This window comes from Manduca sexta, chromosome 9 (assembly GCF_014839805.1).
Source record: "Manduca sexta isolate Smith_Timp_Sample1 chromosome 9, JHU_Msex_v1.0, whole genome shotgun sequence".
In the NCBI taxonomy this organism is placed as follows: domain Eukaryota; kingdom Metazoa; phylum Arthropoda; class Insecta; order Lepidoptera; family Sphingidae; genus Manduca; species Manduca sexta.
In genome coordinates, this window is record NC_051123.1 from 10,329,325 (window position 1) to 10,343,038 (window position 13,714).

Consider the following 13,714-nt stretch of genomic DNA (forward strand, 5'->3'; position numbering starts at 1 on the left):
ACCAAACAATACTTTGTAATTTAAGGTTTTGCATGGTGTTTTTGCTGTTTATGGGCGGTCGCATCGCTTGCCGTCAGGAGAATGGTAAGCTCGTCTCGTTATTCAAAGCAATAAAAAAGAAGTAAATTTCTTCTTAACGTTTATCACTGATTGAAGTATTTTAATGTTAAAGACTTGTTTCTTGTGAAGCTCTAGGTTCTGGTTGTAGTTCCGACCGTGTTACAATCCATTTCTAAAATACTGTTGCCTATGGTGCTTAAAGAATATGGAGTATGGACATGTATGACATATATCTTTTTGTATTAGAATTTTCAAAATGAAAGCAGAGAGCAGCAAAATCGTTTCCTATAACTTTATAAGTTAGTTGCGAAATGATTAATGTACATTTGTACATGTCATGTACATGTAGATCATGTTATTATATTTAGAAATTCAAATTCATGAAAGATACACACTGGTATAGGTAGTTATGCTTATTATTTTTATACTACTAACATGAGACGAATGCTAGCCTGGTAAATGCTTAGAGTTTCCGATTATAGTGAATTAACAACATGTAAAAGTTTTACTTATCACTCGTAGGTATCAAATTATAGTCACATTGTGAAAAAGCCTACAATAAATGCTATATTAATCAATAGAATACCAACCATACTGTGAATTAGTTTAAGCAATTAATTGAAGAAATTATCGGTTTGTTAGGCAAAGTGTGAATTCACAATTTTATTTATAAAAGTCAATTGATATAATTAAGATGTGCCTAAAGTTTGATTACTTAGTGCTGATATTTTTTATATGATTTACTTATTATTTATTTATGATATTTAATTCTTTCAAAATTGCCCCAGTGTTATGAAATATAAAAAACGCTTTTGATATTCTCTGAACATTTTTTATATGGAAATTGTGAATATTAAATTAAGGATTTATTTAATGAAAAATTATTACCTACCACTGATAAAATTATAACACACAACACAGCAATCCTTATATTTGGCGACGCCGCCATACTGTATTTTACCGAGTTCTAAACCCTAGCAAATTCGACAGCCTTATATAAACCATTGTTTTTGAAGATAATGGTTATTATCTTGTGATCATTTTGATTAAACACGTTACATAATATATTGTTTTTGTTATCAAAAAATATATTCCCTAGAGTTGGCACTAATTTTAAAGACGCGATTTAAAACTTTTAATATTCATTTATGACAATATAATATTATATTTACAATATACTGTAGTTATTTTCTTGTCTGCGAAAGTAGGTAAAGGGTTTTAAATCAAAACTTTGTTTTTTAAAGTTACTTAAGTAATACTTTATGATACGATGTCTTAATACATTTAAAGATGTTTAGTTGCCAAATCCATAACACCATGACGTCAGCATACTCAGGTGGTGTTTGATACAATACTTTCTGTAACACATCGAAGTAGACGTTTTAAGCCATAAAATGTCGTAATAATTAAATTTTATCTTTACGTTCAATCTTATCATCTCGAAATTATCTAAATTCTTATAAGAAATTGCATTTTATCGCCAAGATTGTAAATTCAAACAAAAATCACGTAGAAAAAACTAATTAATTCACAGTAGTATTTAAATACGAAAACGTTTTAATTTTTTACGCATAAATAGGTTTTGACGCGCGCGGTGACGAAGGAAAATGGGGGGTCCAAAGTTTTTTTGGTCCTCCGTTTGTATCCTGTTGTTAACATCCTCTTATTATGTAGTTGCATGTGACGAAAAAGGACTCTGCCTGGTACGTATGATAAATTTAATATTATAGTAAACAATTAGAGTTGTAAGATTTCCGTGTGTTCTTAGAGACATAGTGCAAAACTTGTTTTGTGTTTGCTATATTTCATGAATTCAAACTTGCATATTTGAAAATGATACATAATTTTAGTGTTAATTCTATATTAGAATACTATTTATATCATTAAATTATTTACAAAATAATGTATCTTTCCCGAGTACATACGAATAGTCACGAACATGAGTGTTAACAACTTATTCGGGTGTACGAGTATTCGTTACTCATAATTCATAGTCATTCGTGTATAAGTTATTCGGCAAATTATTCGCCGACAGTCTCAATGACGCATTAGCTGTTCAAGTATTTTAGGCATAATTGATAATTTTTTTTATAAATAAACATTTTCGTTTTTCAGTTGGAGGCATTAAAAGAGTTAAAGGAATGTAAGAAGGCATTTCTAGCTACGTGAGTGAAGCCTTTTTTTTATTTTATGTTCGCCATTTTTTATATTATACTCATATTTATTTATTTTTTCAGGCTACTCAAACCACTTTTAGCGACTAAGCTCCTCGGTAAGCTAATAATTTTGCACTATTTATTTAAAACATAACTGCTTGCTGCCAGCAATCCGCGTAGAGATCTGTTCTTATGGTGAAAAGCAGAGCACCCTGTGATAACAAACCTTACGATAAGCTCATTCTAAAAAGACTACTGGCTTAAGCATACTAAAATTGAATGAAGTTAACGACTTGATTTAATAATAACCATTAAAAGCAAAATGCAGTATAGAATCATAACATTTTACAGAGAAAGAAAAGCTGCCTCTCCCTCTGCCACCGTTACCGCCGCCGACGATAGTGTTGATGCCCGCGGCCCCGCCGCCGCCGTGTCTGCCGCCGCTCCCGCCGTTGCTGCTGGCGCCCCCGCCTCCGCCCTGTCTACTTCACACGGCAGCACCACCACCACCTCCGATTATAATCCCGGCGCCCCCGCCAGCGCCGTTGTGTTTACCTCCACCACCACTATTTCTACCCGCTCCCCCGCCAGCGCCTTTATGTTTACCACCACCGCCTCCACCGTTTGTGCTGGCTGCGCCGCCTCCTGCGCCGTTAATGCTACCTGCACCCCCTCCAGCTTTTCTCCCCGCGCCGGCCCCAGCACCGTTGTTTCTACCGCCGGCACCGCTAGTACTCCCTCCACCGGCGTTACCAGCTCCGCCAGCTCCCATAGTAATTTCATTGGTGCCCCCGCCACCCTCGCTACCGTGTTTCCCGCCGCCACCTCCGCCTGGGTTACCCATGACGGCATATATGGTACCCCCGCCTGTACCAATCACATTGGAGCCAAAGCCTTTGGAGCTGCCTCCGCCGTGCTCCTGCGCTCCACCACCTTTGTCGTGTTACTATTAGATTAAAAGTAATTTATTTAAATTAATAATTTAATTAATGTATTTAACTAATTTATGTTTATAAATGATGTATGTTATGTGTAATTAAAACTTTTAACGTTTAATGTTTTTGTTTATTACATTCAATAAAAAAATTATATTGTATGTTTGTGTAAATTCGCGACCTAATATTCCCAGGGCTTTTATTTCAAATTATATAGAAAACCATACTGTGACAACAGCAATTTTGTGGTAACCGGTAATTTGAGACGCTATACGCCTAAACCATCGCAAGCGAATTACATTATGCATACTGTACAGCCAGTATAAAAATCGTTAAATTGATAATACCAAGTTTCCAGTAAATTAATGCTATTTTTTTTCAATGATTATCGAGACGAACAATCGGATTTTTTTATGACAGGCGATATATGTTTTTATCTAAGATACCAATTTTTTAACGGAATCGATTTGGACGTATATCTTTTAAAATAGAAAAATAATTTTCCAAATCGGTTAATAAATGACTCGAGTTCTGAGGAAACCATCATTAAAAAAAAGTGATTCTTGTCCTTTAAGATAAGAAGATAAGTAGTATATGTCCCTTCCTGGATCTCAAACTATCTTCCAGTGGCAAAGGGTCCATATAACCCAATTCTGATCATTAGAACGGCATGCAGATCGCATTGTTCGTATCTATATGTTGTGTTAAGATCGCTTTCGCAAAATTTTACCTTTCGCTACCGCTATCTTTATACTAAAAGTCATTTAAATCCATTTAGTAATTTTTGCGTTTAACGATTTCAGACAGACACGTCGGAAAAGTTTGTTTTATGGATGTTGTGTTTTTAAAAAATGTGCATGAAATATGTTATGAACATGAAGATTTATTAAATTGTTTTAGCTATTGACGGTCCGGTCTGCACAGAATGAACTTAAGTGTCTTGAAAAACAGAAAGATAGTGAATCTAAATGTTTGTTTATTGCTTTCTCACATTGCATACATTTGAATATACATTAATTTATAAGTATATACATAAAGACAACATATTGTTAAATAAATCCTTCGTTATTGCGATTTCTACGATCTTTCGTAAATTAATTTAGCATTCGACTGTCCGCAATACATTACCTCAGAATTGTGTCGAGTATATATTGTTGTGCATTTATACTTTACTAATCGTATGGGAGTCATGTTGACCCCAGCTATTGTTGCTTTCTTCAAATACAAAGTCGTCGGCAGCATTATTGTGCTAGCATGTCTGCCGCCAGCTGGTATGAATAATAGTTTTATTCTATGGCTATTCAAATAGGTATTACATAAACAAAAACGTTGTGTTTTTAACTGTCCTTGTTAGCAAAAGTACTTAGGCAAAGCTTTTACAAGCCTTCCCCGTGCTAGACGTATGTAAGTATACGTACAATGTCATCATAATAGATATATTTTTTTTTTATCTCGTCCCATAAAATTTTGTTTAATTTAATTTAGCATATTTGTTAGAGAGAATTGATCTTTACGATACACCCTATGCATTGATGACATAAAAGAACAGGTTATTATTTTTCGGATTTTAGCCAGTTTGATTCCCAGGTGTGGCAAGTATATTTTAAAAAATATTTGAATCCAGTTTTGCTTCTCTTTAAAAATAAAGAAATGTTTCCTTTGATTATACACATATTTGCAAATAATATAAAAAAATACATAAATAATTATGGTGCTAGTCACACCTTTGTTGGTTCTGGGGCCGTTTTCGACAATGTCCTTTAATTATTGTTACTGGTTTGTAAAGGATACGCGATCCAAGTTCTAAACTTAGTGCGCATCTTAACGCAGTAGTAATAACCCACATAATGTAAGTGCTATGATTTGTAAATAAATAAATTAAAACTGGCTATCTCCAGTAATTAAAATACTTTACCGCCAGCTGCTGTTAAAAAAATCCAACCTATATAAAGTTCAATCTTTTTTTTTTGGATTATAGTGGTTTATGGAGTCGGTTTCTATGTCAACTCACAAACAACGTTGAATTACAGAACGTGTGAAACTTCATCGCGAGTTATCTCACCATGGAATGTTGGCAACAATCACATGTGACCAGTCTTACCTTGCGAATATTCAGCAAAAGATCCAGGGAGTCCTTTATATAAATCACTATGGGGATAAATTGTTAAGCCAGGTTCGTTGTATTACTTAAATTAAAGGAGTTTGAAGAAATTGCATCAATAGGTAGATTTAGTTGTATTTCTTTAAATAATCATATCGCCGGTTGAAAGGCTGGCGAAATTTTTTGCGACACTAAATTTAATACATATTTAAAATCAGTACATTTGTTTATGTTTTTTTAAACTAGTTAGATTTTTTCGAAAAAATATTTCGCTTAAGTCAATTAACCTTTGAACCGTCGATATTTTGAACAGTATATTGAATTCAGTAATATAACAATTAACAGTGTTTCATTATTTTCTTGAAGCGTAAAAAACATAATTATGGTAGTGAAATACCTGTGCATAATTTTTATTTATTTTATTTATTTATCATCATTTTGACAATATCCTTACATTAAAACTAATACAATATTTTCGCTTTTAACTATAGTAACTATTAACTAATACACTACTTAAAAGTACAATATTAATATTATATAATATATCAATACATGTTTTAAAACAGGTAGACAGGGACTATTTTTCAATACAATACAAATGGTTAATAGTGGGTGAAGAAAACGTGGATTTGCACAATATCAGATACGACGCAGACGTCACATATGTCAACAGAAAACTCCAAATATCGCGTCTAAACAAAAGTGAAATTAGTCGTAAGTAATCTCGATATTTCAGACCGTAGCAATATAGTGGTTAGGCCCTTAAACGCTTTTAAATACTCAGAGCCTGATTCTACGTAGGATCTAATCTTGTATTCTATATCTTGTATTATGGTTTAAAATCAACCCCTTTTAATTTCTAGTTGTTCCTTAAAGGTTTCCAACACGTTAACTTTATATACTGGACGTATGTTCATAAACGTAATCCCTTCCCAACTACATTTTTACTTGTACTAAATCACTTTTTTGAATCAGAACACGAAGTAATCCATTTCCAAGACGTGTACGCACATCCGGATGACGGAGTATCCATTCATTCCTGGGCTTACTGGATGGAAAATAAATTTGTATTAACACATGATCGAGCAAGAACTCTGCGAAGACTCGATCTGAAAGGTCATCCATTGAGGATTGCTACTCCGGCACGTAATTTTGATTTTTCAATTACTAATTTCTTATAGTTACGCGAATGTTAGATTTTGTGTCAGCCCCCCCCGTGACCATGAAGGCTGCAAAGTCTTCGAAACGTCGGGAGAAAAAGTAAAATATTAAAACCGCGATAAAATCCGAAAAATAGTCTAATTTTAATGTGTAACATTCGGGTGAATAAGTATAAGAAATCTTTATTTTTTGGATTTTACCGGTCCCAAGCAAGCAAGCGGCGATAGCCTAGTTGGGTGTGGAACGGACTGCCGAGACGAATGTCCGCAGGTTCAAATCCCAAGGGCACACACCTCTGACTTTTCTAAAAAAATCATGTGTATTCTTTGTGAATTTATCGTTCGCTTTAACGGTGAAGGAAAACATCGTGAGGAAACCTGCACATCTGAGAAGTTCTCTATAGGAATTTCAAAGGTGTGTGAAGTCTACCAATCCGCACTAGGCCAGCGTGGTGGACTAAGGCCTAATCCCTCTCAGTAGTAGAGGAGGCCCGTGCTCAGCAGTGGGCAAGTATATAATACAGGGCTGATATTATTATATTATTATTATTACCGGTCCTAACGGTCCGCTCCGTGAACACGAAGGCTGGAAAATCTTCGAGACGTCGGGAGAAAATGAAAGTATATAATCCGTGATAAAATCCGAAAAATAGTTTCATCTCGATCTTCAGTTACTGCTTAGATTTATTGCTCTATAGGGAATTAATTGGATGTATAAATTTTATGCTGAACATCGCCCCCTCTAAAGATTTTCAGACAGATCTGTTTAAAGCGTTCTGCATCCAGCGGCATTTTACTTTCCATGTGCCCAAATATACGTTTCTCGTATTTTCTCGATGCTTATTAATCGATGCCCATACTCACTTACGGAGCTGAAACATAACCCCTCGGTTTGTTTGGTGGTGCTGTGATGTTTTACACCTATACATAAGATCCGAGTAGCACAGCGGGTTATGTAACGGGCCATGCTAGTTACCTACTTGGTACATGGTGTGAGATATTCTACGTCGCACCAAAGTCGTAGACGTCGGCACACGCATCGTCAAACTGAAGTACAGATATGCGACACACTTGGTCAGATGGTATCCGAGAAACGGGTAAAGAGACTGGCCATCAGGGCACATGGGCAGATGACCTCGCGCGGTACGCCGGCAAGCAGTGGCTAAGACGTGACAGAGAAGAATGGCATGACAAAGAGGAGGCCTGTTAGTAAGCAGCGGTAGGACACGGGCTGATAAGATTTAATCAAGCAATAGTTATTAAATTCTAGCAAATTCTACCATTAAAAAACCTTCTATTCTCCATATTTCTTCTGAGTTAAAATTTTACACATTTGTTTAGACTGGCCTCTATACCGAAGAGACTTACAACGGAACGTTTTCTGAATATCTTGCCGATGAAAAGTTATTACGAATGGACTCCGGGATACGGAGTGCGCATGAGAGCTCGTGGCTTATTATTGACAGATTGAATGCTACGTAAGTTCAGAACAGATTTTGAAGGTTTCCAACTAGATAGTAACAACCCTATACACTCAGCTAAAATGTTCTTTTTTTTTTAATTTGTATAGAGGCTTAAAATCACTTTAAGACAGTTTGTCAGCTATATAGTACAAATCATTCTCGTATTATTTTAATATAAGAGAAAAGCTGCATCGGATTGAGGCTTTGAGAGAACATTATAGAATATACCAATATCTTTAAGGGTATGGGTTCATCTCAGAGCTTCACGGACATCTAACTCATCTAACTCTAGATCTAACACATTCCATAAATAAATGATATACATATTCAAAGCTAAAATTGGTAAAGTAGCCTTGATAAGCCGTCTTTATAGACCAATGTATGTAATGTACCCAATATAAGCGGCGATAGCCTAGTTGGGTAAGGAACGGACTGCAAAGACGAACGTCCGCAGGTTCAAACCCCTAGGGCACACACCTCTGACTTTTCTAAAAATCATGTGTGTATTCTTTGGCCTAATCCCTCTCAGTAGTAGAGGAGGCCCGTGGTCAGCAGTGGGCAAGTATATAATACAGGGCTGATATTATTATAGACCAATGTATATCAAATAAGATCGGCTGGATTCTCATAGCAGTTGTGACACCTTTCGCTAGTCGACATTAATATATTTGGCTCCATTGAACAATGAATATGACATGCCATGCGTACCCTAGTGTTTTCATATTCAGCATGCATTAATATTTAACAAACATTCAAATATGCGTTATAAATGAATAGTGATAAGTCTTATTTCAGCTATGTTCTACTTCCCACTTTATTATGGAGTACAGAATTCCATAATAACAGTATGTTTGTGAAACTCCAAAATGGTGATGCTGAGTTGTCTGGTGCGATTCTCAGGGTTTTATTAAGTCGTATTAATCGACTCGATTATATACAACCGATATGGCCATTCCAGTAAGTATTTAAATAATTACTATTTTTGTACATAAAGATCAGACGACCGTGATTTTGGAATATTTCATTGTTTAAAAATTCTATTCCATCATTGTCTAATTTATTAAAATTTCTATTTTATGTAAGCTTTTTTAATTTCAGTCATTCATTCTTTTCGTAGATACTACTAGCTTCAGAGTCATTTTGATTTTGAGCTCTTGATTATAATCTTGAGAGGTACGGGATGGGAAATTTTAAATGATTTTTTATCACTATTTATTTTTTTTTCTTTCATTTTTTTTCTCATGAAAACTAACGCAAAAACATTTAGCCTACGTCTATTGCAGTGTTGGCTTCTCGTATCTAGCCGAACGGGAGAGTAGTAGCAACATGTTTGTGGAGCCTTTCGCAGTGAGCGTGTGGTGGGCATGTCTAGGAATGGGGTTCATATTGGTTCTCGCACAAAAAGTAACGTCCAGGACACGCATGGAGAAAGATGGGGCTTTCTTCACGGTCTTAGCAACATGTCTTCAGCAGGGTATTATAGATTAAAAATCTATTATTACATTTTTCCATGACCCCGTAGCCCGTACATAAAACAATCATTATCGGGATAAAAGTGATATGCGACAGTCGCTGAGCTCTCTTTATCAAGACCAAAATTTATCAAAATCGATAGAGCTAATTAATCGGAGATATATAGATAGAATAGTCACTTCTATTTATTTATTAGTGGGGATTGAAACATGTAATTGGACGTGTTTGGATGACGTTAAGTATATTTACATTATTATGCAATTTATAATACTTTTATTAAAGAAAATGTATAAGTAATAACATGGAAAAACGAAGCTTCGGCGTCAATATTACACAAGCGTTTTTAAAGATTCTCCTTCATTTCTCACCCTATATTTACTACTTCGACCAGATGCGAGCGCAGTACCCGAAGGTCTATCAGGCCGGTGGACGTTCATAGTGCTATCGGTATCTTCAATGTTGGTGCACGCTTACTACACTTCGGCTATAGTGTCTTCGCTCATGAGTACCGGGAGAAGCGGTCCGGAGACCCTGAGAGATCTCGCTGACTCGAGATATGCTATAGCGTCCGAGGATTATGATTATATGCGATATTTGTTTTTTGATGTACGTTGTTTTGTGTTTCAATATTGCTAACAGAAAAGACTTGAGTTTGTAGACTAATGTATACGTTCGTCTATGAAAGGAGAAGATCTTCAGCTACATGGATGATTGCGCCTGACCGGCCACCGGTGGTACGAGGGTTGTCTGCCAGAGCTGGCATATTTACAGTGTACAAATCTTGTATCTCAATTCAGGATCGAATGACGTTTAGGTTAACAATTTTGTCGGTGGGCGCTGAGGAACCATAAAATTGAGTTTAATAGAATAAAGATGATTTTTCGTCATATGTTACTACTATATTTTCAGGTAAAAACGAATTGGGATGACCTGGAATATTTAAAAAAAAGGAAAATGACTTCGAAGTTATACCAAACCACCGAGTTTGGTGTAAAACTCGTTCAGCGAGGCGATACTGCTTTCCATGGCGAGTTTAATCAAATATATCCCTACTTCGGGACCTTTACTGACGACCAAATTTGCAAGTTACAGTATTTGGATACATTGCCTGAGGTATTTAAAAATATTTTTCTTGTCTTAATTGTATTGTATCAATCTTTTTTATATTGTACTCCACAAATATTTCAGTTCTCATTTTCTCCGGCATGATGTGATTTTCTTTTCCAAACAGTCAATGACCTGGGTAACAACAAAACTACGAGGGCAGTGGACAAATGTGTTCAGATCAGCAGGGTACTGGATTCAAGAAGTAGGATTGAGTAAACGCCTGGTCTCTCGCCTCAAAGCGCCTCGACCCTCGTGCAGAGCTGCTTTGCTAGCTGAAAGAGTGAAGTTTGGAGACGTGGCGCTCTTGATGATGCTTACTGTGTTTGGAGCTGTATTGTCTTTGATTTTACTGGGATTAGAAATACTTTTCGCTAAATGGAGGAAGAGAAACACTCCATTAGTCAGAGAAGGATCATCACTTAGTATAGATAGCGTTGAATAGTAAGTTACCAACACAAGGATAGAGACGTTTTGTTAACGTATAGAGGATAAAAATGCTGACGTAATTAGTCATATAACTATCAAACATAGTAAGCTTTTAAGAAATTAATTTTGTAATAAATTATAACACGAAATCTTAGAGGATCACAAAACAGATGAACTACACTTTATATAGTTTTCATATCTGAAAAGGATATTGAATGTTTTAAATATACACGTTGTAGTAATTTAGCACAAGAAACATATTATAACAAGTGTTAATTCTTGTACCAGAAGGCAAAGCATCTATAGAATGAAAACACGTCATTGTACATACAGCAAATGAATACGAATGTTTTAAAAACATACGTGAAAGAAAACGCTAATAACGCGATTTCTTCCAGACAACCTGCAGTTATAGTGAAAGACTAATACCTGAAGAAGGGGGTGTATATTGAAATTTTTCAAATATAAATCTTTATGTGTATGACTTGTTTCCTTTCACCTTCGAATAAATTTTAAAGATTATTTAGATATATCATTTCAATTGCTTCCTACGTGATGTTCTCAATCACTTATCCTCACGAACAATCTGATCGTTATCAATTAAACTGTTATCGTTATTCATCGGAAAACATTCTTATTTCTTCATCACGTTTGAACTCTGATTAGAAAGTATGAATAAATATCAACGTTAGAAATATAAAAAGCAATGTCCTATAGCACGAGTTAAAGAGCAGTAATGCAGTATTTGAGTGTGTAAAATGTTAAGGTTAATAATTCGTTTGAGTGCATTGTCTATAGGTTTAAGCTATGCCACAATTAGTTGTCAGAAAATGCAACAATCGCAGGTAAGTGGTATAGTGGTATATTGTCAACTAAAATCAATACCTAACAATGTAATTAACTAACTATATAGTTTAACTAACTTATACTATATTTTAGGTTCTTTTTTCTCGTAGTGAAATTTTAGGTTTTAACCAAGGACATTAAACTATATTATAGTTAGTTATAGATTTAACATCAGGGCCAAATTTTTTCTTTAAAAGTTATCACCAATTGGTAATAAGTCGCTGTCTTTTTGAAATGTCCGTACGACAAGATCGCAGCGTCCTTATATATTAATACATAAATAATATATTTACAGAAAATATGCTAGTATTCTTATTAAAAATGTGGTAGTTATGTTATGGAAAAAAATATGAAGTAATTTACATTTATGTTTTACTATTTCACGATAAATTGAGTAACAATCACATAAATGCATTTTTTTTGTATGACAATCTTCTCAATGTCCGATCTATATAATCTTAGAACTTTTGGACTAAAATACTTATATTTTGAGATAAACTGGTTTCAAGAGTTACTACATAACTATAATATTTAAGTTGACGCTTGTAAGCTATCCAACTGTCTAGCTGACAGCACTACTGTTTCCCTTTGACGTTGGTTTATCAAAATCTACAACTGGCAAAATAATTTATTAAAGAAACTAAAACCAAAACACTTGGTTATGTATTTTATTCATATATTATATTTTTATTCAGCTGGCGTCTATCAACGAACGGATAAACCAAATGCTGGATTCTCTATACACACCACGTAAGTATGCCATTATATTATAAATAGGTACGTCATATTGAATATTAGAGTTAACTGTAAATTATGGGAATTAATTTCTACCTATTTTAATATCTATTTCCATAATTCTGGAAATTGCACCTACTGGAAAAGTCTTAGCAATCAAAGAATGAATTAGCATTGCGATAGCATGAAAATATTAGTATTAGTGATCCATCAATGTGGTATTATATTTCGATGGATTCTCTTGGTATTTGTTAATGTATCTTTGGTTTAAATACTACATGATTATGTTTTCGTTTTAGCGTTCCTCTCGAAAACTAAATCAACTTCGGCGACAACAGCACCAGCGTCGACCGAGGCACCTACGACTCCTACATGTGAATCAGCGTCGTACCCTTATCGTACACCGTACCCTGCATCTGCGTCAACTCCTCAAGTGATATACATGCCGCCTCCCCCAGCGCCGTCCATGCCATGGAACATGGAAGCTGCCTTACAGCCTACAGACTACTCATATCCAGCCTCGAATCTATTCCCTCGAGCAGTTTGTCCAACGCCGTATTTTTATGGAAATTATCCCCCACCTCCCTATTCGCCAGTCGCTTATCCTCCCTACCCGTATCCATATCCAATGAAGCCTAATGATTATAATTATCATCCCGAGTATGCTGTGTCAGCATATCCGCCAGTACCGGGATATCCATCGATGACGGCTCCTCCACCATACCTGCCTCCTATAGGGTCGCCACCACCGCCGTATCATCCCCCTTTACCATCGCCACCACCTCCTTACAGTGCATCCTCCCCTTATCCGCCACTTAGTCCGTCTATACCAAGTTATCCGACAATGCCTTATCCAAAACCACTAGAGATGCCTCAACAATATCAGCCCGTGTGAGACTACGAATAAGTTTCTATTTTATGTAAGGAAATAATTTATTAATAATTTATTGATTTTAATTTATATTCGAGTGTATATACATATTTTTAAGTTATTTATTGAGATAATAATAAGTAATAAAGAATATTTGTAATTGTTTATGTTTGAATTATGGGTATAAGGCGGTATGTGAGTTTGTTTTTAAATTATGTGATTCTACTTTTTAGGTAGGCAGAACTGAAAAAATAACTAAACAATTCTCTACAAGGCAGTAAAGCCGACATATTATAAGTTATCCTACGACCAATGCATATAAATTAACTTACAAGTTGTTTTACCGTCGTTTTCAAAATACGATCCTAATCGCTTTTTTCG

General features: G+C 35.2%; 3 protein-coding genes across 3 annotated transcripts; all 3 read left to right on the forward strand.

Annotated features, from left to right (window-relative positions):
- The first annotated feature begins 1,449 nt into the window (after positions 1-1,449).
- On the forward strand, positions 1,450-3,234 carry LOC115450918 (leucine-rich repeat extensin-like protein 3). The gene is made up of 4 exons (XM_030179086.2): positions 1,450-1,763; positions 2,176-2,225; positions 2,298-2,332; positions 2,568-3,234. Exons 1-4 carry the CDS (start codon positions 1,668-1,670, stop codon positions 3,167-3,169), a joined length of 783 nt encoding a protein of 260 aa, XP_030034946.1. The 5' UTR covers positions 1,450-1,667; the 3' UTR covers positions 3,170-3,234.
- A 1,106-nt stretch (positions 3,235-4,340) lies between these two features.
- Positions 4,341-11,359, forward strand: LOC115450917 (ionotropic receptor 75a). Its single transcript, XM_030179084.2, has 10 exons — positions 4,341-4,422; positions 5,182-5,324; positions 5,819-5,966; positions 6,228-6,394; positions 7,754-7,890; positions 8,671-8,832; positions 9,159-9,349; positions 9,740-9,954; positions 10,258-10,461; positions 10,580-11,359. Exons 1-10 carry the CDS (start codon positions 4,341-4,343, stop codon positions 10,895-10,897), a joined length of 1,767 nt encoding a protein of 588 aa, XP_030034944.1. The 3' UTR covers positions 10,898-11,359.
- Positions 11,360-11,563: 204 nt separating this feature from the next.
- LOC115450919 (leucine-rich repeat extensin-like protein 1) lies at positions 11,564-13,457 on the forward strand. Its single transcript, XM_030179087.2, has 3 exons — positions 11,564-11,726; positions 12,423-12,477; positions 12,762-13,457. The coding sequence occupies exons 1-3, from the start codon at positions 11,640-11,642 to the stop codon at positions 13,355-13,357; spliced, it is 738 nt and encodes a 245-aa protein (XP_030034947.1). The 5' UTR covers positions 11,564-11,639; the 3' UTR covers positions 13,358-13,457.
- Positions 13,458-13,714: the final 257 nt, after the last annotated feature.

Coding starts and splice junctions, on each gene's coding strand:
- LOC115450918 (XM_030179086.2), top strand. CDS start 1,668: ATGGGGGGTCCAAAGTTTTTTTGGTCCTCCGTTTGTATCCTGTTGTTA. Junction 1,764..2,175: donor ACGAAAAAGGACTCTGCCTG/GTACGTATGATA, acceptor TTCGTTTTTCAG/TTGGAGGCATTAAAAGAGTT. Junction 2,226..2,297: donor AAGAAGGCATTTCTAGCTAC/GTGAGTGAAGCC, acceptor TTATTTTTTCAG/GCTACTCAAACCACTTTTAG.
- LOC115450917 (XM_030179084.2), top strand. CDS start 4,341: ATGTTGACCCCAGCTATTGTTGCTTTCTTCAAATACAAAGTCGTCGGC. Junction 4,423..5,181: donor AGCATGTCTGCCGCCAGCTG/GTATGAATAATA, acceptor GTTGAATTACAG/AACGTGTGAAACTTCATCGC. Junction 6,395..7,753: donor CATTGAGGATTGCTACTCCG/GCACGTAATTTT, acceptor ACATTTGTTTAG/ACTGGCCTCTATACCGAAGA.
- LOC115450919 (XM_030179087.2), top strand. CDS start 11,640: ATGTTAAGGTTAATAATTCGTTTGAGTGCATTGTCTATAGGTTTAAGC. Junction 11,727..12,422: donor AGAAAATGCAACAATCGCAG/GTAAGTGGTATA, acceptor ATTTTTATTCAG/CTGGCGTCTATCAACGAACG. Junction 12,478..12,761: donor GGATTCTCTATACACACCAC/GTAAGTATGCCA, acceptor TTTTCGTTTTAG/CGTTCCTCTCGAAAACTAAA.